This window comes from Balaenoptera physalus, assembly GCF_965194825.1.
Source record: "Balaenoptera physalus genome assembly, chromosome: 7".
Taxonomy (NCBI): domain Eukaryota; kingdom Metazoa; phylum Chordata; class Mammalia; order Artiodactyla; family Balaenopteridae; genus Balaenoptera; species Balaenoptera physalus.
In genome coordinates, this window is record NC_138886.1 from 10,080,791 (window position 1) to 10,108,168 (window position 27,378).

The 27,378-nt window shown below is 42.5% G+C and overlaps 1 protein-coding gene across 17 annotated transcripts in view; it reads left to right on the forward strand.

The window, feature by feature from the left end:
- Window positions 1-27,378, forward strand: part of MAPKAP1 (MAPK associated protein 1) — a 237,908-nt gene that overhangs the window by 142,318 nt on the left and 68,212 nt on the right. For 13 of the 17 annotated variants that reach the window (XM_082467787.1, XM_082467772.1, XM_082467781.1 and 10 more), the window contains 2 exons: window positions 246-320; window positions 1,936-2,045. In XM_082467787.1, coding sequence (XP_082323913.1) covers window positions 246-320; window positions 1,936-2,045 — 185 coding nt within the window. Of the gene's footprint in view, window positions 1-245; window positions 321-1,935; window positions 2,046-18,466; window positions 24,220-27,378 lie in introns of those variants that run through there. The other 4 variants (XM_082467784.1, XM_082467785.1, XM_082467773.1 and 1 more) reach the window with 2 other exon arrangements.

Genomic DNA, 27,378 nt, shown 5'->3' on the forward strand with positions numbered 1-27,378 from the left:
TTAATTTATGGAAGTTAGTCCAAACACACGGCTTCCTTTTGAGCTTTTAGTCTGCCTTCGCTGAAAAGATAAATGTATTGGTTGGAAATAACGCTATCAGCCAGCAGCAGATTAGGAGAGAATGTAAGCAATTTATAAGCAGACTCAAATCTGAAATAGTTCAGGTGGAACCCGGACAGATGGAAGTTTGGGAGATCTAGCCCAATACTAGCTTGCGAGTACCCAAGAACTGGTGTTCCTTTTAGGTCCTACTCATCCATCGCCCAGCATACTGTCACAGATGGAGCGCATACTGACTTCCGAGGAGAAAGCAGGGGAAGGCAAGTCTGAACGCGAATGATTGGCATTTGTTCCAAACACACACTGGCCTAGTGCCAGAGCAAATACCCGCAAGTTTATAAATGCACAAGGCACTTTACATTTCAGAACTCTTGCCAGAGCATCACTTACTACCTCGCTCCCTAAATATAGTTTTAAAAAAAGAGCTATTTCTTATTTTGCTTTGATCAGTAAAATAAACTTTTAAAGATTGTTCTGGGATGGGGTCCAGCTTCTGAGGTAAAGAACGGCCGGGGCTCAGGCATGATTCAGTAACGGAGTGTTCAGTAAAATTAGCTTGACAGTTCTCAGGCCTGCTGTTCGAGAGCAAAACTTGACCAAGTTAAAATGGATGATCGTGCTGGCTAGAGCAGCATCGGCTTTTGCCTTTTAACAAATGGAATGTCAAGGATTAAACAGCAAGCCGTATGGAGAGGAGGGGGTGTAGAGATGTCTTTGTATTAGGGAAGCAAATTGGGTCCTTGGTTTTGAGATCGGCCCCCAGCCCCCTTGGAAAGCCAGCCACCTGGTTGGGTCCAAACTAGGTTTAAGGCCCCTTCCCAGCCTGTCCTACCATTGGGAAGCTTTTCCATGGCTTAGCTTGGGGCTTGGCTTTTCTTTCAGTTTTCTTGTCAGTATGAAGTTCTGCCATGTTTTTTGGCTGTGTTCCGCTTTGAGATTCTTATGGGGAAATGGGAATGCAACCAAACTCCTTGTGGCAATTCCCATGTTCCATAGTTGGAAACTTGGGTCCTATTTGTTACATGAGCTGCTTGGAATTGGCCTGTTTTGTTTCAGTGCCCAAGCATAGTGAGTAGTATTTGTGATACCTGCTATTGCAGTTAACGGTCTTAGTGAAGTTATACCTCAACCAGGGATGGGCTTCTTTTTTAAGGCTACTTGTTCCTTACCAGTTTTTTCTTATCTAGATGACCCCCCCCACCCCAAGTGTGATTGGCTAGAAGCTTATAAGTAGTGTTATTATTTTGTCGTAATTATTTACACTTCAGCTAATATTTTGCTTGACCTTCTAAGACTAAGTAGATTAAAACATTACTACTGAAGTGTACACAGACTGTGTATTTTTTTTAATGCTTGTTTATTAATTTATTTATTTGCTTGCCAGTTAGGGAGAGTCTTTGTTTTCCTTATTCTAAATTGCTTTGGGCTATCATATCCACCCCCCCACCCCCCATTTTCCCTCCAGGGCTCCATGAGCTTTAATATAATGGTAGTATCTGCCTGCAGTGACATCTACTGACACAAGCCAAGTTTATCGTTTGTTAGTCCTTGCTGCAGGGTTTGGCTTGGGAACCAACACTAGGAAGCCATGGTACTAGTGACCCACACAGACCAATTGGATTCAATTTAAGATACATAGAAACATCTTCCCTAATTCTGCCCTCTCTTTCACTTGGAACTGTTCATATTAGAATGCTTTTCTCGCACGTGCGCACTCTCTCTCTCTTTTTCGCGTTAGAAGTTTGTTTATTTAACCCTTTTTAAAATAATTGACACTTCAGTGTACACTTATTCAAATTGAAACTCAGTGAGGACTGTATTAACATCTCTTTGGTTGAATGTTGGTCTTGATTTAATGTTTGTCTTTTCCTACAGAAATGCTGCTCATGGATTCTCCCTTATTCAGGTGGACAACACAAAGGTCACCATGAAAGAAATCTTGCTAAAGGCAGTGAAGCGAAGAAAAGGATCCCAGAAAATTTCAGGTGGGACAGTTAAATCATACTCTGGCAACAGAAGCTTAACCCTTAGTTAAAAGTGCTGGGTGTGGGTGTTGGTGTGGGTGTGGGTATGGGTGGGTGTTTGATGGCTGGCTAGATTGGTTCAGATGTCATTGCTGGGTTCAATAGCAAGTGTACAGCAGAAGAGTGATTTTAAGCTGCCCCTGGGCCCAAGGAAGGGATTGGGTCAGTGACATATGTGAGAAGAATGTGTCCATGTCACTTATGGAAGCTTCATCATTAATTTGCGATAGATTAAGACAGCGCTACTTGACTAACTATTAGTTGGCGTAAAGCTGTCTGGAAAACTGATTTAACCCTAAATTTGAAGCACTGCTTTTAATTTCATGTTTTCATGTAGTTTTCCATGGGGGAAACTTCTGGTTGCTAGTGTTTGGGTATAGAATAAAAGAAAACATTTTTTCATTTTTACCAAAATGAGGGCAACTGTAAAAAAATAAATTTTTTTTAAGATAAATCACTTGACACAAGTAGCTGTTAATCGCTAATTCCTCGTTACCCAATTTATACAGAAAATAAGCTGGTGGTATTAGCTGTAATATTTAAAGGATACGAGAAAAGAAAATATTCCCAATATTGAGAAATAATTATTTTGAGAAATAGCGCAAAGATTTATCACACCATAGACAACTTTAGTATAAATCAACCTATCTATGACATGTCAAATATCTTAGCTTTGTAAGCAAATGAGACTTCTTAAACACCTTTGGTTTTATGTTTTGGAAAGGGAAAAAAAGCGTGGCTCGGGTTGAGGGAAATAGTTCTGTGTTCCTTTTAAGGCGAGGAATGTAATCTGTTCCAGATTTAATTAGCTATCTTCAGATGAAAGCTGAAGTTTTAATAAAAGTTAGAAGAGATAACCCAGTGAAGGACACGGATGAGCTGTCTCAAGGCCATATTCCAGGGGAACGATAAGAGCTGTAAAAAATGGCAGAGGAGAGCAATTGACTGGAGCAATGAAAATCTGATTCTCATAAAAAAGAGAGAGAGAGAGAGATGCTGGTAGGGGCGGTTGTAGATGAGACCTGCTAGCGTCTGCAAGCAATTTGGATGCTTGCCAGGAGTCATTGTTCACCCTCGGCTGTGGCGGCTCCGTCCAGATGTGCCAACTGCACGTTTCGGCTTTTGCCAGCTGACTGCGCCGTTTGATAACCAGCTCTCTGGATGCCCATCACTGGCCGCAGAGATAGAATTAAATGATGATGATCTTCCCACAAGTTGGGAGAGGAAACAATGCATATAAATCTTGATTTCATCTCAGCATGAGAAGTCTTTATCCATCATCACTCATAATGAACAAGTCGTTAGCTGGGATGAATGGTGTTCTGGTTTTTCCAAACACCTCTTTTGTTCATTTTTTGGGTGACTTTTATCCATTGCATGGGGGTCAAGCCTCTTTGCGTTTAAGGGATGATTGAAGAGGCATAGCCTCTACTTTCCCAGGGGAAAGTAGAAATTTTGGGGTTCTAGGTGCCAATCTAATAGCATTTAAACAGTTTCAGATATTTAAAGGTGTTAAATAAGCATTCTTCTGCCTTTAGGATCCTGGTTTTTTCGTCTTGTTTTCATCCCTAAATTTTTTATGTAATAGTGTATTTTATGACATATTTATTATATTCTGAGATAGCTTTATTCTGACTTGCCCAAGAGGAGGTAGGACTAACTTTTTTAACCTTCTTAATAGAAATTCTGCTGTCGCACATTTTTTAGATCATGAAAGCTCTGTGAACTCACTGGGATACAGCTGAACCAGTGTCTTTCCCTCCGTCTCCAGCCATCCCTGTCCAATTGCATACCTATTTATCTGTGTCCATCTCCAGCAGCCACGTTTATTATACACACATTTATTTATGTTCACCTTTGTGTACACATCCCTGCCATTTCCATCAGAGTCTTTGCCATATCATTGGCAAAGAGTTAGGACTCGTTGTCTGAAAAACAGTCATCTGCATTATTTATTCCTTTTCATACTAGAGAAGTCAATTGAGATTGATGCATTTACATAAATTACTGTCCATTTTCTTGATCCAAAAAGCTTTTTAAAATAAGAAGCTCTTTCTATTGCTTTGTTAAGTCTGGTCTCATGAAATAGAAGGATTATCTCCAGTTTGGAAAAGATGTTTGTTTAAGGTTAACTTGGTAAAGGCAGGGTATATTTTGTGTTTTGGAACTTTGTATTGTGGAGTGGACTTGTTTTTTTGTTTGTTTGTTTGTTTGTTTTTAATTTATTTATTTATTTATTAATTTTTGGCTGCGTTGGGTCTTCGTTGCTGCGCGCAGGCTTTCTCTAGTTGCGGCGAGCAGGGGCTACTCTTTGTCATGGTGCACAGGGGCTTCTCATTGCGGTGGCTTCTCTTGTTGTGGAGCACGGACTCTAGGCGTGCAGGCTTCAGTTATTGAGGCACGTGGGCTCAGTAGTTGCGGCGCATGGGCTTAGTTGCCCCATGGCATGTGGGATCTTCCTGGGCCAGGGATCGAACCCGTGTCCCCTGCATTGGCAGGCGGATTCTTAACCACTGAGCCACCAGGGAAGTCCCAGTGGACTTGTTTTGGAGGGTGATTAATGAAGAGGAAAATCCTCCTGTCATAGAAAGAAACACAAGTACATTTACTCAAAAAAAAAAAAAAAAGTCTGTTAGTGCTCACAGTTGGCTGTGAGATACTTATTACTTACCCATTATGACACATGAACTTAGTCATGTACTTGGTGTCAGGAGATGCCAGGTTAGAGACACTCATCCTGCACTTCCTAAGCCTCTACCACAGTGACCCGCTCAGTCTTTGCAAGAAGGTGCCCGCCATGCCCGGTGTCTGGCTCAGCCCTCTCTTCAAACAGCTTTCACCTGATTGAGCGCAGAACAGCACTTGTCTCTTTGCTACTATTATTTAATTTAAGTGAGAAGGGAGAAATAACACTTGAGATTAGATAACATGTGCCGTGTGGGGTCAAGAGTTCTCACTGCTTGTGCCTTAGAGGTTAGTCGTATTAGACCAGGATTTCAGAACTCCTTTCATAGGCTGACGGTGAACTCTAGCTGCTTACTCACAAACCTTTAACATCGCTCATCTTTTTTTCCCGAATGACCATACAACTCTCTGTTTAATAATAAAAAATTGAGAACTTAAACTATTTCATTATTAAATCAAGCTGTGGGCTTAATGACTGGCCTAGTGTTTAAATACTCTGTTGCCCTTCCGCCTGGCATTCCCTCACCAATTTTCATTTGTAGAAAATCAGAAGGTGATAGATATTTGAGCAAAAGAATTCTTCTTTGTTTAGGTAAATAGCTTTGTCAATGGAAACCTCTCGGGTTTTAAAATATTTTTGCTTTTTATGGATAGAATATCATTACAGACCTTGCAACTGATCTAAAATTTTGACTTGCATTATTTGTAATTATTTCATCAAGTCATAACTATTTATGAACACTGCAGGGTTTTTTCTATTAATATTCATGTACTGAACTTACAGTAATCTTTTCATAGTGTGTCCCAGTCAGTTCTCTGCTAAGGCCCATTTTTTTAAGCCCATTTTTAAATGTCTCTTTTAAAAGTCTCCAGCTTTTCATTTTATTACTGACCTACTTGACATTTGGAATCTACTTGCATTGGCAGAAAGTCCCCACGGTTTAAGCAAATTGTAAATGGAGAATCCAGTTTTAGAAGAATTAGCTGAAACTTCTTTACTAATTTTAACAGTTGGGTGGGTATGTTTTTAACATAATGAAGAGTAGCCTGTCAGGTCCCTTGATTTAACCAGTAAAATACACTAACCTGTTGTTTAGTGAGTAAAGGTCTTAGTTTGTCAAGTTCTCCTTTTATCAAGTTCGTCCTCACAATCAGTGATGACCTTCTGAGCTTCTTAGTATTTTGATGTTGTTTAAAATGTTATTACACACCAACCTTTACCAGCCTCCTTAAGCATGATGTTGGGTATGACAGAGGCGCTTGAGAAATGGAGGTAGATCTAAATTCAGCTGTAATACTGATGCAGAAATAGAGGTATCTCTGGGTCTACAAAAGAGAGAAGGCTTCGAAGTAGGATTTTCTAAGCAGAATATTGTTCTGTATGGCTCTATTTCAATATTTGTTGTTATTATAAAATGGAGGAGTTTTTCTTTATCATCTGCTGAAAGATTGAACCAGGAGCATATCAACTTTTTCTCACCCCTGTCCATTCTTGCCTTGTGATGCGAAAGACAAATTTTTATTAGTCTGAAGATCCTTTTTGAAAAGTTCTTATAATATTGTTAATAAGACTTATGACATTCATTCCTACTTTTCCTGTATAAAATTTCACCTAGAATTTGAAAGATAAATGTTAGCTTTGTCAAGTGAACTCCCTCTTAATATCTCTGTTTGGAGTTACAGACCACATTATTGATAGCTAATTTACTGTGTTTTCACTAGACCCCTAGAATGTCACCAAGGAGATAGTCTCATCTAGGACTTCTCAAACACTGTTCCCTAAAGTACTGCTAGGAGCAGAGAGGGGAGTGAACATCTGCCACAGGGTGTGTGAGGTTCTGATCTCAGGGACGGCTAATGATGACAGCATTGGATGCTCAAGTTTTATCTTAAAAATTCATGTAAGGTATAAATATTGATCTATAATGTATTTGTAGCTGTGTGTACACTCACTCATGCTCTCATGGGTCAGACCTATGCTGGGTGCAGGGAGACTGTGGTGAAGCAGATCTACAGGACCCTTGCTGAAGAGGAGCTTACATTCTAAAGTGAGAGTAAACATGAGGGGCTGAGAGAGAGAAGATGAGATGCAGGGGAGCTCACTGCTTTCTATGGGTGGTCAGGGAACACCTCCCAGAGAAACTGACATTGAAATTGTGACCTTCACATTTAAGCTGTGAAGAGTTGGAGAGGGGCAGTGTCTTTCAAAGCCTTGGCTGTTAAAGGCTTACTATTTTAATATAAAAAGAACATTTCAGATTACTTTGAAGTTAATTTACTTAACTTTCTCCCCCCATCACCCAAAAAAAAAAAAATGTAGTAAAAATGACCCTTGAATTCTTCCCTGTGCTAACTCCACACATCTTCTTATCTATTAGCAAGTCCTCTCATTTTTACCTCCAGAATATGTCCTGAATTCAGTCTTTTCCATCTCCATTGGATGAATCCAGATCACCAAGACCTCACCTGGACTGTTGAAATACACCCTGGCTGCTTTTCCTGCCTCTGCTCTTGGCCCCTCCAGTCTCTTGCCTACAAAGCAGCAAAGAGGTTTTTTAAAATATAAATCAAATTATATCTGGTCCAAACCCTTCAATGACTTCCTGTTGCATTCAGAATAAAATCTAAACTTCTAACCACTGTGAAATACACCGAGGCCCAAAGAGGGAATAGGACATACAGAGAATATGAACACAAAGAAAAGAATTGAAGTACAGAGTTGATGGCTGCAGTATGACAGGAATACAGACCAGGCCCAGAGCCCAGGAAGCCAGGGTGGGGATTCGGAGCCTATACCCAAAAGAGACCTGCTAGAATGAACCGGCAGCACCAGGGTCTCTGACTCACTCCCTGCAACCTCACACGAGAGGCCTTACTTTCATGCCAAATAGACCTAGACAGTTATATACAAATTATTATTTATTAACAATGTTTTAAGGGGATTTATGTGTCAGGGAGAAATTGGTCTTTCCCCAAGATCTATTCCAGTGGGGTAAGAACTGATTTATTGAGTGCCTTTGTGTACTTACAGATAGCATCTCATTTAATCTGCATAACACCCCTAGAAAGGAGATTTTATTGTGCCTATTTTATAGATGAGACTTTAGAAATGTTAAAAAGTAGGGGCAAATGTGCATCTTAGAATTAAGGAACTATGGTAACTATACATGTGATCATATACTTTCTTTCCTCTCTCAGCCTCCCTTTCCTCAGCTCTAGGAGAAGTTAAAGTTACCCAGATTTCCCCAGTAAGTAAATGACATAGTCTTAAATTGGAGCCCAGGCTTTTTTGACCTCAAAGCCATACTCTTTTTATTGTACCGTGTTGCTTATTAGAACCCTAATGGGAGAACAAATTTAAAATTCTGTAAACAGAAATGTTCATTGATTCTAAGATCTAAATGCATCAGGGAAGTGCAGCATTTAAAGGAACCCTGTGGTGAATCTGGATATAAAGCCAGGAATTCTTTTTGTAATTGCACAGTTTGTCTGTATTGGTGTCAGTTTTAATGTTTTATGTCTAGCTTTCTTAAAGCAACATACACCTGTCCTGAGCTGCCCTATGGAAAAGAGAAGCCCATATGTTTTAGATGGAGTAGCAGTTTTAACACTCTTCTAACCTGAAATACTCTCCAAAGGCTAAAGTTAGCTAAAGAATCTTCTGGCTGTAAAACTGAACAGAGTCCTGCTTCTTGTGTAATTGTAAAGACAGAAAATCCAGTAACCTTTCTTCTGTGAAAGTAGTTTGCCAGCCAGAGACACAGACATATGCTTTCCTTATACTGTATCCTCTTTTAAAAAATGAGGAAGGAAAGGTAAATAGGACTGTTTAAATGTTTTTTGTCAAAAAGGCTGGAATTTCTGCAGAAAACTGCTCCTCCTCATGAAAGAATAAATAGTCATGCAGATGCCGCTCACACGTGGGGGTTGGATAAGAAATAAAGACCTGATACTTGGTATCCAGTGACCCAGTAGGACAATGATACAGTAAATGAGGACCGCTAAGATGTTCACAGGTCAGAAGTGACCCAGGCCGGAATCTCCCAGTTACATATTCCTCCTGCCTCCTCGCTCCACCTCTTTATCTTGTTGTGTCACCTCACCTGAGCCTCCCCCTGGCTGGAGTGATCTGAGGTTCCTGATGGATCTTCGTGAGTATAGAGCAGAGCATGTTAGAGATGGCATTGCAGTCAACTATTTTATCCAGAAAGCTTGGGAGTTGAGAGAATTTATTTCAAGCAAAAATCTTTTGGAACTACTTCAGAGACCCAGTTATTTTAAAAGGGTATTATGAGCTCCTGCAACTGCCACATCAGAAAACCTTGAAATGTGTCATTCGCCAGAACTACATTTGACCAGCATTTACTCTTCCTGCTAGTTGCTAATCTTTCAGAAGTTCCTTTTCCATCACAAAATCTATTCATTCACTCCATCTCGGGCAGTCACCGGCATGGATTACATTAAAGAAAAAAAATGAAAGGAAGAGAAAAGACATAGACTCCCAAGAGGCTCTGTGCCGGTACAGGGGGCACACACATTTCGGAGTCAGAGGACCTTTCCTGGGGTCCACTAGGGACTAATTCTAGAACACCACTAATTTAATAATAGCTCTTCAGGAAAAAAGAAAGAAAGAAAGAATATTAAATGTACATATTGATTGTAAACTGTATCCTGCTTTTAGAAATATTTTAAAATGTATTTTAGAATAAGAAAACTGAATGTGTAGTCGTGTACTTACCTCTCTGAGCCTTACTTTCCTGAGCTGTAACGTGGGAGAGGTTGAGAAGATGAATCAAGGGCACCATACAGAAAGCTGTGTGTGCTCGAAAGCTCTGGGTTCTGAGATACCCTGTTTCTTAGTTCAGCAGTCATCATCCAATGCTGCCTGCTCCGTGCCAGCCACCGTACTAGAAATCAGGTGGAAAACCTGATGAGAAAACAGACTCAGAGGCACTAAAATATGGTACATGAGCTACTAAAGCAACACAGATAAGAGACTACTTAAAACTACTGGGTGAGGCAGCGGGCTGAGAAAAGATGCTCTGGAGTAAGTAATTTCTTTGACAGCTTTTTTGAAGATTAATTAGAACTTTGCCAGATGGGTAAGTGAGAAAAACATTCCAGGCAGAGGTGTTTTGAGGTATAGCCACAAAACATAGATGTTCCAAATTACTAGAGCAGGGATGGGGCAGAGGATAAGCTGCAGAAGCTAGGCAGGGACAGAACTGATCAGGCCAGGCCTGATAGTATACTCAGAAATAGAACTACACTGATTTATTGGGGGGCAGTTATGCAGCAGGCACTACGTAGGCACTAGGGATTTTGTAGAAGCCAAGAAATGGTCCTTACCCTTGAGTCGCTTACTGTTTAGCTGGGGAGACAAACAAACAACCATTCACAGTACCATGCAAGTGCTGAGTGGAAACAAATATAGGGCCTGGGTGCACATTGTAGGAGGAAAGCCCTAGTCCAGTTTTAGGGAGTCAGGGAGGACTATCCTAAGCAAATGCTCCAGCTGAGACCCAAAGGTGAGTAAAAACTGGCCAGGTGAAGAGGGACGAGAAAGAGCATTTAGGCGGAAGGAACAAAGTGAGAGAGCTTAGCGCCTTCCGGAAACCGCAAGTGGCTCAGTCTAATAAAGCAGTAGAGTAGGAGGAGACGGGAGGGTGGGGAATGATGAGGCTCGAGTGGTCCTTTGGGACCAGATCATGTTTGTTAACTATGCTGAATTTGAACTTTGCTCTGATGGAGGAGGGGAACCACTGCAAGGAGAGCAATATAGTTAGAATTTCTTTTAGGAAACGTGCCATGTTATAAAAATGGATTAGAGGACGCAGAACAGGAGGCAGAGACACCAGTGAGGAGGCTCTTGAGGACTCTGTCCGACGGGTGGTGAGCGTGGAGGCAGTGGTGGTGCTCAGCTCAGGAAGCAGAGGGGTGGACACCAGGGTAAAGTCTGATTTCTTTTATTTGAGCTGAATGCACAGTTTGGGGGAGAATTGAAAAAGCTTGGAGCTGCCACCAGGTCTCCTGGGGTTAATATTAAAACAAGGTGGTGAAAAACAACAACAACAAGGTGGTGGCAAAAGATAGGCTCTTGAAGAGTTGTGTTTTTTCCTTCTTTCTTTCTTTTTTAATAAAATTAAATAGTGATTGAAAACAAAAATTTTGGAGATGTGTGAAATGAAAAATGAAGGTTTCTTCTTCAATGTGAACGCTTTGGTGTTTTTTAATTCACTTCACATTCAGGTGTACATATAGGCTATAAGTTTCATGTGGGCAGGACCCTGTTTTATGTTTTTTGGGTTTTTTAAAATCACTCAATACCCAACATCTAGCAGAATGCCTGTCAAATAGAGGACACCCAAAAAGCGTTTGTTAAATGAACTCATGAAAAATGTATCCATGTCATTTAAAAATGACACCATACAATATGTATGATTTTGCATTTGTTTTTTTTAACTCAATACTATGTCATAAGCATTCTTCTATATTAGAGTGACCACTGCATTTTTATCTTTTTGGTTAAATTTATTTAACTTCGCTCTCTATTGATGGACTTTTAGGTTATTTCCAAATTTTCAGTATTAAAAAAACATTCAGTGAATAATCTTGTGGCAGTATTCGTTGCACATTTGTGCTAGGTTTTAAATATGGGATTGTTTGTCAAAGGTCTGCTTTTTTAAAATGTTGAGAAAAACAAATTGCCTCTCAAAGTTTATACCCATCTTTTGACAGTCCAAGAGTATGTGAGAGCGTCTCTTCCCTCCCCCCACTTCCAACACTGAATGTTATCAATCTTTAACTTTTGCCAAGCTGTTGGTTAGCAGTTAATATGTAGTCTTAGTTTCCATTTCTAGGTTTCCAGCATAATTAAGCATTTTAAATGTTTTTATTAGCCACTTAACCTTTCTAAAAGATAGTTCTTAAGTCACTTAGTTGTTTTAGTGGGAAGAAGGATTGAGAGGAAGTCTAATTTCAGAAAACTAATTTTGAGAAGTGCCCCATAGTTTAGATACAGTTCTCCCCACCCCACCTCCCCCTTTGTAGCTCAAGTAGGTGTGTGCGCGCGCGAACACACACACGGGATGTAGAGAAAGGCACGCGTCCAGACCAGGTCGTTTTGCTTGTTGCCTCCTGGCCATTTGTTCACCAGCAAAGCTTTTTTTTTTCTGCGTTTAGAGAGAACTAGCTGGTAATTCATGAGACTGCACTTCACCTCATTTGAGACGTTACGTTGTTACCTGCTTGCTTTGTTATCAAAACTACTTTAAAAAACAGATTTTTGGTTAAATATTTTAGTCTGGTACCTATATATAGCACTTAGAAAATGCATCATACTGGAAATCAGAAATGTAGACAAAAAAGCTGTCACCCCTTAACAGGTTTATTTTGGGGAGGCACATCTAAGGACACGTCTGGCAGCATTATGAACAGCACTGGCACCAAGGGCAACTATAGGGGGTTAATGGGGACCCTGCATCATTCCTTGCCATGTGCCTGATGAGTAAACTCCTAGAAGTTTCTGGGAATGGTGGCAAGTGAGGAAAAGGCTGCAACCAACAATCAGTGTCACAAAGTGGGGATGACTAATTTGCTGAGGAGACCATTGAGACAGATGTTTAATTAGCTGAAGTCAGAGTGGATAAATCGGGAGAGGACTGCCTATGCGGACAGATGCCTTTTTCCTTCATCTCTCATTTAACTGTTGTGGGGTTTTTTTTGTCCTTACTGTTTTCTCTTTGAAGACAGCATCCTCAGAAATGCGGGGAGTGTGGAAGGGAGGGTAGAGAGAAAGTAACCTGTGGTTACATTTACTGAATAGTTATTATATTCAAGAATTTTTGTATTTAATCTTTACAGAAACCTTGTGAGATGGGCATTATCTCTTTTCTGTGGTCGAGAAAACTGAAGCTGTGTGCGTATATGTTGTATATGTGTATGTGTACATACCTGTGTGTGTTACTAATGAGTAATGTAGATGAGATATGAACCTAGATCCCTTAATTCTTGAGCCCATTTTTTTTCCCCTGTACCACAGCTTCCCCACTTAAAATGTAATGCAGATGAGAGAACTTTTTGGAGTAAAGGTAATAGTCTGTATCTTGACAGGAGCTGATGTCACAGGTATATGCATTTTCCAGAACTATCAAATGGTACTTGTAAGATGTGTGCGTATCATTGTATGTAAATTTTACCAAAATATGAAAAAAGATTCTTAAACAAATGTTGAGCACCAGTTACTGTTATGCACACTGAAGTGTTCAGGGGTGAATGTACTGACACCTGCCCCTTACTCTGAAATACATTTTTTTAAAAGAAGATGGACTGATGGGTAGATACGTGATAAAGCAAATATAGTAAATGTTAATAGTAGGATCTGGGTGGTGGTTACATGGATTTTCAGTGTACATTTCTTTCAACTTTTTTGTGGTTTAAAAATGTTCATAATAAAATAGGAAAGAACTCATTAAAATTACAAATATATAATTTAAATTCTGCTCATATTAATATAAATTTCTGAACTTACAAATATATGTCCTTATGGCATAGAAAACACTAATCTTCGTTTTTTAGGATGTTTTATCTTTCACTACTTCATGTGTTAAATATCTTTGAGATCACAGTTTCTTCCATTGACCTCTGGTTTTAAGTAGCATGTGGAGTTATGAATATAATAATTGTTACCACTTACTGAATATTCAAAATTTGCTAGGCAATCGGCCAAACACTTTTTAAAAAATTATCTCAATTAACCTTAAAACAACTATTTGAATTGGGTGTTATTTTTGTTTTATAAAGGAGAAAACTAAAGCTCAGAGAAGTTGCAGGACTTGTCCAAGGTCATAAGTAAGCTGGAAGCTGGGACTTAAACCCAAGTCTATACTCCTAACCACTGTGCTGTACTTCTTCCCATTGGCAAAGGTTACAGGGTCCACAGCTCAGTGGAGGCAAGTATGCTTTTCTCCCTAGAGAGACGAGTGCACCTACTTCAGCTGGATGTGGCAGCGTGATTCGATGGAAAGGGCACATAGACTTTGGAACCAGACCAGCCCGAGTCCCCACCCCAGCTGTACCTTTCACACAAGCTGTGAAGTTAGCAAGTGAAACCTTTCTAACTTCAGTTACCTTTTCTGTCAGTAGGGATACTACTACCTACCTTGCAAGGTGGTTTTTTTGACTAAATACATGTAAAACACTCAATCAGTACTCAGTACTCAGTGAGTATCAGCTGCCTTTATCCCTATCGCCACTACCACACTAGGCGTACTGTAAAACCTGGCTTTTTAGGATTTATTTCCTTTCCTACCCATATGACTTGGCCTTTGCCTGTACTTTTTGTTTTCCAGTGAATTAAGTCCATAGAAAGCTTATACCCTGTGATAGAACCAGTCTTTGAATTTGTTTGGATATGGATCTGCTGGAAGCACCCTTTACATTGAACAAGGAGAAAACTAGATCCAGAGAGTCAACTAATTATTTTTGACTAACAAAACCCAAACCATGTATCTAGGGGTGGGTTAATGGTCACAGGGCTTATTCGTCATATAGCTTATATCAGCAAATTTAATTTACCATGACAAAGATTCTAGAGACAAAGTGAACAAACTGTAATTGCCTGTAACAAACATGTTTACAAGTGATTTTTACAGGCGTTTGTATTTACAGTGAGTAGCTCACAGGGCCTGTTGCTTCTTTTCAGAAAACATTTAAAAGAGGAAATAGAATTAAATACCAATATGATTTTTGAGTGAATGATTACAGACAGAGAGGTTTGGGGTGCTGCCTCCGCCCCTTGATTCTCTCCACCAAGAGTCTTGATCTCCCCCAGAGGAAGTAGAAGACCCTCTTTCTTCAGGCAGGCCATTAGTGTGTTCATCCTGTTAGTAGCTGTGAGGAAAACTCTTCCTCTGCCAGGACTGAGTTTAGACATTTTCCGTGAAAAACCATCACTTAAGAACAGTTACCCCACCACAGAAGGCTTCTCCAAGACCAGCCAGGGACCTGAGACACCTACTCCTTTCTCACTGCTTTCCGAGGCCTGGCAGTGGAGCTGGTCTTTCCCCATAAGCAATTTAAAAGGCAGTGTTAAGAATTTCAGTAACTGCTTTCCATAATGAGCTTTTCCTTTGTGAGTACGTCACAAATACCGGGCTTTCTGCAACAGCTCTAAATGTGTTAAGAAAAAAGAAAAATCATCTTCAGTGAGGGCATTTCTTTTTCTGCCTTACAATGACAGTAATGCCCAGAGACAAAGATGACTTAAAATCAGGAGAAGACATTGGAGTGGCAGTGGAGGCAGGGCTGGGGAGGACGTATTGGCGCCTCCTTCGCTTGTTACCTAGCTCCTGATCACGGCAGGCCAGTCGGCAAGATGCATAGACTCGACTGTGCCAGCGAACCAGTTTTTTCAAATAGAAAGCCAGTGAGATGTGATTAAAACCCAACTGCTGCAAAAGATACAAGGTGGTCTGTTGGAATTCCTCAATCTTCCCCAAAACTGTCACCACATAATCATAGAAATACCAAATCATAACCCCTGCCTTCCCCACCCTTTGTTTGTGGCACACTGCATTTAATAGAACAACGTGAATTACGATGAAGTTAAGACGAAGTGTGATTTAAGTCTGAAAAATCCCGAGGGTCCTGCAGACCTCTCGAGCACAGTGTGTTCAGCACCAGACTCATCACTCAGTAAATGTTTATGGAATCTCTGCTGTGTTGCAGGCAGTGGTGAAGAATGACCAGGCCTGTTCCTAGAGAGCTGTCACCCCAGTGGGGAGATGGCCAATAAAAAGTAAGCAAGCCAACAACATGCATTTGATAGGGAATCTTACTTCCAGCTTTTAGTCTGTCCTTTTTCTGACAAAAAGGACCCAGTTTTGTGAATTGAAGGGAGTTCGTCTCACCCCCAGCACAGGGCATTACCTCAGTCTTTCCACTTCAGCAGGTCGTTTCCATGTATCTCCTAATTGGCTAACAACACCGCTCCCTGGTGCAGGGAGAAGTGGACGGGGCAGCAAGAGCTGGGTGAATTCATGAACACTGAGCGACTCCATCCAGGACCACAGTGGAAATTAAGAGGCACAGGCCATGTCTCAGCCTTGGAAGCTAGAGAGAACGCTGTCCCTCAGCCACTCGGCCTAGCGTCAGAGGTGCCCTGGGCCTCTCCCCAGTAAGTTCCTAATACGTCGGTCTCACCAGATGTTGGTGAGTCCCTTACTAAGGCAAAGGATGAGAACCCTCCTTTCCTTTGGGAGACAGCTTAGAATAGGGGTGGCGAGCTTTCATTTGAGTAAAAGGAAAGCCCTTCGTGGAGAAAAATGGGTTCCTTTTGGTTTACCAGCCCCGGACCTGACCAGCACCATAGCTGGCCCAGAGTTGGTGGCTAACACATTTTGTAGAATGAACTAAGGAGAAGTAGCGAAAGCCGGTCTGCAGCCTACAGCTGCTTCACTCCCTCCAGCCCAGGCCCAAGGCTGCCCACTTTCTATTTGGGAATGGATTCACTGCACTTTGATTATTGGAGGTCAGACTTCTTAGAGAATCAGATCATCGAATGAAAATGTAAATATCATAAAAATGAAATGCAATGCAGATCAGTCGAAATTAGCGTTGCCTCCCAGGTTCCCTTACTAACATGGGTCTCTAATGAGTGCGTTGGGAGCCAGAGGAGTATACCCAAAACAGACATTTAAGTATTGATAATCGAGTAAGGGTGCCCTGTGGGAGGAAGCTACTGCCCACACTGTGTTACAGGAAAGAAAGGAAGGGAGGGAGGGAGGGAGGAAAGGAGGAAGAAAGACACTTTCTAAAGAGGGGTGGGAGAGGAGAGGAGAGGGAGAGCGAGCACACGTTAAATCCTGACCTTACGTAGCGGCAGTTAATGCTGTCTGATATTTATAATAACATTAGAAACAGCTGAATAGGAATGCTAATAAAGAATGTGAAAGTGAGGGCCAGAAGAAACAGCGAGAAAAGTTTAAACTAACTACCAGTAAGGAAGGACTTGGGGATGGGCAGGGAATTAACTGGTTTTTATTATAGGACTTATATTGTAACTGTAAAACTGTAGATACAGGTTACTTTGATAAGAGTAAGAATAGTTTTAAAAATTTGTAAACAGAAGACAGCTTACTTTCAAATTCTAGAGCTTAGAAAGCTTTCTCTTTCTTCCCTTTACCTACATGGACTTTCTCTATTTGGAAACTTCCTTTCTCCTAAAAGCCACAATCCATTTCATTGTATTGGATGTCAGTTTTCTATGAGAACATCGTTATTAAATATTTGCTTCCCCTTATAAACATTTCCAAACCTTTTAAGACCAAAATGTTATATGAGTATAACCGTTATATTGTGATTTTGCCGACATTTTGTCTCTGTGACCTGTATTTTCCATAGGTGAAAGCACAAGCTATTAGCTGAGTACACTGTCCCATTCTAAGGGTGACTAGTATCTCAGATATAAATGAAAACAGCTGCTTTTCCATAACATTAGAGTCCCAAACAGCTGTCACATGTACATTTTGACACTTTTTTTCTTTTCTTTTTTTAAACTGAGACAAAAATTAGTTTACTGAATCTACTAATCTGGTTAAGTGTATCATCTAACTTCTGTGGAGAAGTGGAAAAGAGGTCGTAGAAAAGCCCATTGAGCTAGAATGTAGCTGTCCCAGAAGGCTCGAACTTACTTAAAATGAAAACCCTGTAATGAGACCCTTCTTCTGTGCCAGGTCCATAAGGGCCTGGGGGGGCCGCCGCTCCCCTGCTGCCTTTGCCCGTGAGCTGGAGCCTCGGCTGACAGCCATTGTTCTCTCTCCAGCTGAAGAGATTGTGGAGTGCCACCCCGTTGTCTCCCAAAAGCCTGAAGCAGTGCTCTCTCCTCTGCAGCCCTTGGAGGATTTATTTCAGGGTAGGCTGTTGTAGAACACAGGAGCAGGCTTCCTTTGTTGGCTTAAAGCTGGCCCTGTGACTGCTAGTTGGGTGACCGTGGTCATGTCATTCTCCCATTCTGAGTTCCTTTGCTGTAGTTTGCTCTTCAATAAAATAGGTCACAACTAGATCACAGGCTGCTGGTTGGTAGTCTTAACTGAAGCTTAATACCTGGGTTCTAGAAACACCTCCCTGGTTCCACTCTTGCTCCTGTTACTCTTTCTAGCTCTTTGGTGAGTTTCTTAGCTTGTTTGAACTTCATTTTCCTTATCTATAAATGAGAATAATAATAGTATCTTCTTCATGGCATTGTTGTGAGAATTAGATCGAGATCCATGTCAAACACCAAGCACTTAGCTGTTATTATTTTATTACTCAGTTAATATTAGTCCTGTCCCCTCCCTTCAATTTCACTGTTATGAGACCCAGTCATACTCAGAATTTTGTAATATAACGCTTTCTTTTTATGCGTATGACTGCTTTGAGTCCTGGTTCAGCAGAGACTCTAGCTGCTAAAGAACCAGCTCAAATTTAGTCCACATTAGGTATGGCCCAGAATGTGTGCATCTGTCTGCCCAGCTGCTCATTTGAGCTTTTCCAGGGGTCTGAGGCCCCTTGTCAGAGAAGCAAAGCATCAGTGAGAACATGGGCATGCACATGTAGGAATGACCTAGCATTCCTCTGGAGCGCTTTGCATCTGGGTCTGGATAGGCAGAAGGGTTAAAATCTGGAGAAACTTTTGTCATAAATTTTGTCTTCAGCAGGACTTCCCAGGGAACATCTGACTTGATCAGAGAGGAATTGCTGATTGGCCTCAGAGTCAGCTGAAGGAGACAGGAGCTGCAGTGGAAGCTGCTGGATTTACTGTTATTAGCAAGGCAAATGGAAAGCCAGCAGGGCAGCCCAGCTCCAAGATAACAGATCTAACAAAAGGGAAAACTCCCAGAAAGGAAAATGGCTGGCAGCCACGACTCCTCTACCTCCTCTACTGCCATTGCATTTGCCTTTTTGTTTTGTGTGTTTTAGCACAAGGAGAAGCATATTTTAACATCTTAGGTTATAAGTCACAATTGGCTTTGAGGATGTATAATTCAGCTTCTTACCTGTTTGATGGCTTCAGAGTTGACATGGTAAAGTGTGCAAAATTGTATTAATATAGTAATAAATAGTTGCCATTTATTGAGCGCTTACTATGTGCCAGGCTAAGTGCTTTACATACATTATTATCTCATTTAATCTATAAAACAACTTCATGAGTTAGTAATTATCATTATCTCCAATTTAGAGATAAAGAAACAGTGCCTAGAGCACTTGAGTAATTTCCCAAGGTCTTTTTTCTTTAAGATTTATTTTTTTTATCAAGGTAACATTGGTTTATAACATTATATAAGTTTGTGTACAACATTATATTTCTACTTCCGTATACACTACAGCAAGCTCCCCACCAGAAATTTAGTTTCCATTCATCACCATACAGTTGACCCTCTTTACCAGCTTCACCCTCCGCACCCCCCTTCCCCTCTGGTAACTCCTATTCTGTTCTCTGTATCTATGTGTTTTTGTTTGGTTTGTTCATTTATTTTATTATTCTGTTTGTTTGTTTTTAAATTCCATGTATGAGTGAAATCGTACGGTATTTGTCTTTCTCCGTCTGACTTATTTCACTTAGCATGATACCCTCAAGGTCCATCCATGTTGTTGCAAAAGGCAAGGTTTCATCTTTTTTATGGCTGAGTAGTATTCCATTGGGTATTTCTATATCCCAAGATCTTAAAGCTTGGTGGAGCTGGGATTTGAACCCCACCATTAAGGTCCTACCAATCCAGTGGGAGGTATTGGGCAAGAGCCCACTTGGGTATTATGGAGCCAGACAGGGTACTAGCAATAAGAAAAATGCTTAACTAAGGCTTGTGTCCTGACTTGAAGCACAGCCCTAGTTGGTACAGTGATGGTTAGAAGGAAGGTGGACAGGCAGAGAGGAGCTGGGTTGGCAGGTGGAACCGATCTCTGAAGGGTCTGACTCCCCAAAACAGGGAGCAGGGCAGATGGGCAGTCCATACCCAAGGACCACAAAGACTGAGGGGGAAGTGCAGGCAGCAAGGACCAGAGAAGGAGACGACGCTCTCAGCGTCCAGGGACAGCAGTACAGAGCCGTGTCCTGAGAGGTCAAGTCACAGAGGCAACAAATGAGCAGAATTCCTGTTGTCAAAATTGCCTCTAGGAAAAAAAATTCTTAAAAATGCCTGTCAGAGGCCAACGTCCTGTGATTTTTCTCATTAAATCCAATACAGCTAGCTTTTTTCGCTAGCATTAGAACAGATGAAAACTAAAAGTACATATATATAAATACTAAAATCAAACTTGGCACAGAAAGATGCTCACACTGTAAGAGGAACTGGAAAACTGAGACACCACCATCCACCTGGTTAATTCAGTTAGTCATTCATCACACATTTACCAAGTCTCGTAGTTGCAAAGATGAATAAGACTGTTGCCTCACACTCACTCTCCTGGGCCTCATTGAGTCACGGCAAGTGGAATTCTCCAAACTATTTCAGGTGTTGTCTTGGTCATGTCTCCACTTCTTTTCCCCCTTATTTTTATCAAGCACATGTGGTTGAATTCAGATAAATTACATGTGTAATTTATGAACAAGGTAATCCAGGCAGGTGGGAGGCATCTGGGCGAGCAGGATTTTCAGAGAGGCACACTGAGAACCTAGCAGGACACCAGGCCTGGGGGCAGGGTCCTGGGCAGTACTGGGCCAGGATCAAGGGCAGTTACCTGAATGAGACAGGAAGGCCAAGGCTAGAGTAAAAGAAAGGAAGCCTTGACTTTGGTTGGCGTGGAATTGCAGAAATCCTCTTGCCCTGGAGCAGAGCCCACAGGTGAGAGGAATGTTAAGTGGTACAATTTTTTGCCCATTGTGGAGGCCAGATTAGACTTGGGGAATAACCGTAGAGGAGGGATGTGGATTTGACAGACTGGAGGAGCAGGCAGTGTGGGCACAGGGAACGCACAGCGGTGACGTGGAGGTGGGAGACCACGGAGTGTGTGCACCAAATAGTGAGGAGACCAGTTTGGCTGCATCACAGAGGACATAGAGGAACAGGAGAGTAAGATGGATAGACTGTTCGGAGAGCAGGGTGAGGAGTTGGCCGCGCGGAGCTTGTGAAAGGATCGGAAGCCCGGAAGGGGTGACCTTCAGAGTGTGACTCCAGAGAGCCCCCTCTGACAGTGGGGTGGGGAGTGGGTGGCTGGAGGCCGGGAGGCAGGGTGCGAGACGCCACTGTGCGCTGGGTGACAAGCATGCCAGGGAGGCTTGGTGACTGCGAGTGTCTGCAGAACTTGGGGGCTGACCTGATGTCAGCAACAAGGAGGAAGGCTGGATAAGAAGTACTCCAGACTTGGGAGGCCTTGTTCACTGTGCAGAATCCTCAAAGGCCAGCGTCAGTGTTACTCATCTTTGCATCTGTAGCTTCTAGCTCAGGGTGTGGCACGTGGTAGGAGTTCGGTAGATGTTTGATGAACAACGGAGTTAATTCATTGGGACGCTCGTGGTGTCATCACTGGAAACCCAGGTACAAGGAAAAGGTTTGAGAAGGGAAGGTTAACAAGTTTATAGTTGATTGTCCTATAAAATTAGAAGCAAAAAAGTGCTTGGAGTTCTTTCCCTTCCCACAGGCAGGCTCAAGCCATTCGCTGTCAGTGGTGCTTCCTTGGGGCGTTGGTGGAGGCCTGCTGTCCCGCCCAGGGCTAGAACCCCCTTCCACCAGGGCAGCTGGCACCAGCTTTGTTTACAGAATGCTGTCACTCCTGGGGCCTCCCTGCATCTGCTCAACAGCCTGTCAAGTACATACAACTATCATCCTCATTTTACAGAGGAGGAGACTGAGGTTCAGAGAGGCTATTATTTACCCAAGCCAGCCTCTGGCGTACGCAGATTTGAAGGGAAGCCTTCAGATTCCACTGTATCATAACAACGTCTGACGACTGAAAACAGTTGGCCTTAAGCTTGCTCTCCATTGACTCAGGTTGGAGGCCCTGCTTTATATAACTCAGAAAGGGCTGTGGACGAAGGAAGTCTCCTTTTTGTTCGTTCCTTTTGTTTTCGTTCTTAGGTGCTTGTGACTAAATTCACTAATTTCGCTGCTGTCAAGGCTGTGTTAAGGAAAATGGGTTTGAACTGTTGTGGTTTTTGAGTACTGGACTGGATGTCAGAAACCTTTGCCATCACGGGAAATCCTGTCACTCTGGATTTACTGTCTGTTCCCCACAGCTGAATTCCTCAGCAGTGTGATTTAGCACCTTGGCTCCCCATCAACCAGTTGTGGCATTTATTTGAATGCATTACCCCACTGGTTTCCATAAACTATTTTACAGTTGTTTAAAATAAATGACTGTTTATTTCCACAAAAACCATCTGTATTTCTTTACTGAGCAACAGATAACTGTATGTAAAATTTGGTAATGTCACAGAGACTCAAGTTAAGAGAAACAGATTGGATTGAAAAATTGGATGCTAAGGGACAGTGTTAAAGATTTCCATTCTAACAAGTGATATCTGGATTTGAAGGAAGAAAAAAATATTTCTTTTTTACAAGTAATATCTGGACTCCTTTCTCCAAAGGGAAGTGCATCCACACCAGCTAGATGGTGACAGGTTATGGACTGTTGCACTCCTCAGGGTGGCGGAGTGTCTGGCCCTTCCAGCACCCTCCCCACCTGAGCTGGTGTAAGAGAGTCTCCCTTCCAGTGGCTTCCAGCCTTTTCCAAGTTCTGAAGTTTTAGGTTGCCCAGGCTTTACCTCTTCTCATTCTGATGTTAGTGTGTTCCATTTAGGCTTCTGTGTCGTAGCTCAGATCACTCTGGTAGGAAGCATGTTAGGACAGGTTGCTGTGGCTGGAGAAGGCGGGCCTGGGTGAGGGAATGGCCTGATTGGGAGGCGGGACTGGCCCATGTCAGTGGGCGTCTTCCATTCTCCAGCCAGTGTCCAAAGATTGATCCACACTATCTCCACCCATCCCCAGGAAACCCAGTCAGATTTGGGGCACTATTGGGGGTCTCCGGACAGAGGGGACACTTGGAGTCAGACGGCGGTAGGGCTTAGGAGCAAGAGATGATCAGGAGGGTAGGCACGCAGGCTGGGCTTCAGGCTAGTCACCAAATATTCACTAACAGCCCTTGTACCGTGGCCATCCTAGGAATGCAGGGGTACGAAAATGTGCTCCCACCCTCAACTTGCATGCAGCAAGTACAAGAAACAGGCCCACGCAGGGCTCTTTTTAGTATGAGTGGCACAGAGAAGTCCCTAGGCAGTGGCACCTGAGCAGAGTTTTGACTCCTCAAGGAGAGAATGAGTGCTAGAAAACTGAAGTAGAGGGAAGATTATTCTAGACAGAGGGTTGAAATGACATAGTTTGGGAGGATATTTCTGGATTATTGTGTCATTAGGTGGGAGGTGGAGAAGAGGGAGATGAGACCAATGTGGCAGACCTCTAGAGGTTCCAGCTCCCTTCTGGAGAACTAGAAGCACCCCCGCCCCCTCCCCTCCCCTCCCCCTCCCCCTCCCCCTCTCCCGCTCCCTCTCCTGCTTGGAAAGCAGAGACAGCAACCTAGACACATGACTTATTGGATCTTTGGAACAACTCTAAGAGGTAGGTTCTGTTATTATCCCTCTTTTACAGATGTGAAAGTAAGGCACAGAAAGGTTAAGTAAATTGCCCAGGGTCACACAACCAGTAAGTGGTAGAGCTGAGAATTCAAACCCAAGCAGTCTGGCTTATAACCCTTACACCATACCTTCTCAAATGTGGTGGGGTCGGCAGAGGTTGCAGAGGACTCCCTAGACACACATACACACAAACACACACACAATATTGAGCCTAGGGCAGGAATCATATCAGACCTTCTCCCAACCCCTGGGCTGCAGGGATGGACTGCTGACACACCACCTCTTGTCTCAAAGCCTGAATGGAGGAAGGCATCGGGACTGCTGTAGAGGGAGGTTGAGGAGGCCAGACAGAGACAGTATGGGATCACTCTTTGTTTTCCACAGTACCATCCAGAATCCATGAGGAGGACGGGGCAGGCATAGCTGTCCAGACTGGGTGGGCAATCTGACCCTTGGTCTGTGGTCATTGGCTCTCTCTGTGAATGGCCTCTGGGCGCCAGCAGCCCAGCCTCAGATGCTCCAGTCATCTTCACCTTTGCTGCCCAGCTCCTTTGAGCAGCTCTGGAAACCTCTGTGGTCCACTCCGTGTCTTGACTTAGGACCACGGGAACTCCTAAACAGGCTCTCTGCCATTTTAGTCCCTGGCTCCCCAGCTGTTTAGGTGTCTCCCCAGCAGCCGCTGAGCCCACATGATCTGGGAGGAGGCTCCAGGGGCCACAGTCCCTAGTCTGATCCTGCTGAAATCATCTCTAAGATTGTTCAACCTCGTTTTTTAAAATTGGATTTTTAATGACAGTAGTAATGCTAATATATGCCCACTGTCAAAAGCCAAACAAGATAGAAGTCTATAAAGTAAAAAAAAAAGTAAAAGCCTTCACCTTTGCTACTGCTGCATCCTGCACCCAAGGTAATTCTAAGGTAACAGAATAACCGTGAGAACAGTTTGGTTCATATCCTTCCAGATTGTGTTTGTGTGTGTGTGTGTGTGTGTGTGTGTGTGTTTTCAACAAATGTACGTGCACACACAGATATAAATGCACATATATAGCTGGGGTATTACTTTATTAAAATGGAATATATACTATACATTCCATATCGTTTTAAATTTAATAATGTATCATAGAAGTCTTCCCATGTCTTATTAACTTAGCTTAATTTTTTTAACAGCTCCATAGCATCCCAGTGTACAGATACACCGTATTTATTTGATAGTTTCCTACTGGAGGGTATTTAGATCATGTGCACTTTTTAATATTGAAACAGTGCTGCAGTGAACATCTTTGAACATACATCATTGTGTGCTTGGAGTAATGTTTCTTAGGCTAGAGTCCTTCATTGGTCAAGGTTGTTCAATTTTAAATGCCACCTTGTTGAAGTCATTCTATTTAACAGAGATTATTAAGCACGTACAAAGAACCTGTTGCTGTGCTGGAGCTCCGGGAGTAGAGTTAGGTTTTTTAAAAAGCCCCTCCACCCCCATCTTCAAAGAGTGCCCTGATTGGGAGGCGGGGGGGAGAACAACGAAAAACAGACAGTAATGCTTCTAATCCAGCCTGCTCCGGGCACTGAGAGGAACGCGGCCCGAAGGAGGTTGGGATGAAAGAGCTCTTAATTCTGACAGGGAGTCAGGCAGGGCTGCAGAGAGGAGGGAGATGCCGAAAGGTGTGCCTCCCGACTCCTCCCAGGAGCCCTTCTGCAAGGCTGGATGTTCAAGAAGAAATTTGTTCTAAAGAATTATGATGCTCCTGCATTTTCTCCTGCACAAAGAAGGAAATCTCAGCTGTACGCCCTTTCCTTTCCTCCTCTTGGCACTTTCTGATGGGTGACTGGAAATGACGGCAATACATAAACTATTTTTCTTTCTATTTTATGACCTGGTAACAGCAGTAACACATTTCCAGTAAATGTTTTCCATCGCAGTAAAAAAGTTGTAACAAGACTAGAAATGGGTATAGTTAAGCCCTAAAGAAATCACACTTTCAGAACTGTGGATTGAGGCAGTAACTCTGTAGATCATTTAACTTAGAAAAAGGCCCCCTCTCCCCCCAACAAAATCAGGGCAAGCGGATGGCGTTCACCTGAAGTGCTCGGCAGATAGGTGCCCGCCATGGGGACTGAGGGGCTCTCAGTTTCAACCCCCTCATGTGACCAGCTACCCACCCTCTCTTCCTCCTAGTTTCCCACCCAACGTCTTCACTCCTTTCTGAACTGATAAATGATCTCAACCTTACAATTGTTTTTTTTAACCCAAAGATCAAGAAGATTATAGAATGCTCTTTCTGGAACACAGCATAGCGGTGTGGTTAAGAGCACAGGCAGTGGAATCCCTCACACACCTGGATTCTTCTCCTGGCCTCACTGTGGACACGTGACTTAGCCACAGTGTTTTTTTCCTCCTCTGTAAAATGGGAATTAGATTAGGGCCTACCTCATTGTTCTATGATTCGGAAAGCTAATGCATGTAAAGGACGTTGTTAAGGGCCAAGGAAGTCCTCAATGTCAGTCACTGTTGTTATTTTCTAAAAGGGCAAATTGATGATTTTGTTAAAATTTGCATAGTCGTATACAGCTGGCATTTATTGACTACTTATTATGTTCTAGGCATTGTGTTCTGCATAATCTTTGCAATTACTCCACGAAGGTTTAGATCAACTAACTTGCCCAGTGTCACAGAGCTTTTGTAAAAGAGCCAAGATTTTAACCCAGGTCTTTCTAACTCCAAAACCCACACTTTAACCACCACATGTCCACCTTCTAGGATTAGATACAGCAGGAACAGAGGTGGTTGCACTTTTTGTCTGTTTTTGTTTTGAGCAGTGAGTTTCAGTTTTATTTGGGGACCTTACTCCCTCCCCTGGGAGACAGCCTCTCAGATAGTTCTGAGGAACTGCTCTGAAGAGGTACTGGAGGAGCCAGGATATATAGGAATCTTTTGGCTGGGAAATACAAGTAGTCGTGCAGACATCTTGGTAAAAGATTACTGCTAATCACAAAACCAGATATATCAAGATGGTTACACTTTGAATAGTTCTGCCTCACACCAGGCATGTCCTCCTTTGGCTGGTAAAGATTGGAAGCTGATAATGCTGAGAGCCTGTGCTCTCAGAACTCCAGGGCCAGGCAGCAAAGAAAAGAAGCATTTCCTTTCCCTCATTGTAGGCAGAGCCTCCTGCTCCTCAGCTGATGCTTGTTTAGGCTCTGTTACTCCTGAGAGGATGAATGGCTGCCGCTTCTGTGTATCTGGTGTCCTTAAACGTGCTCTCAAAATTAGTCCTTTCCCAGCCTTTGTCTTTAATTTCTGATTGTAGCTGACACCTTCATTAATGGTCCGGTGCAAGCTTTCTGTCGACTTGAAGACTACTGTGTAAAAATGGTTTTGCTGTCCTATCAATAATGGTCATAATTTCCCCAATACTCTCATCAGCAGTGAATTGAGTCTTGCAGCAAAGAAATGGAAACCCCAGTGCAGTGGTTTTAAAGTGATTTGTCTTGCAGATGGCGTCCTATTTCAGTAAAATCAGGTCAGTGCAGCACTGCTGGGTCAGATGTAAGTCTGATACAAATTAGTTGGAGGAAATTGATCATTCCAACCTTAGGTTATTTTTAGCTTCTGTAGCTTTTTAATATCTCTTTTTCTTTGCTTACACTTGCTTTAATAAAGTTTGATCATCATTGTCTCCTCAGTTTCAACCAAGCCTTTGATAAAAGGAAAGAATGCTGTCTCCCCACCCCATAGAAGCAGCCTTCCCTTCACAGTTTTGGGGTTTGCTCCAGTTATAACATTGTTTAAACACATAAACCCACTGCTGCTGTCTTCTCTGGCCGGCCCCCTCTCTGGGGTTTGTTTATTGCACAAACTGGCCCCTTGACCAGTCTGTTCTTCATTGCTATTGAAAGTTAATGGGGGCAAAATTGCATTCCCAAACATTTGAACCTGAAGTGGCCAGGGCCGAACTTAGTTGATCTCTGGTGATCGGTTCAATTTAGTTACGATTTTTTGCC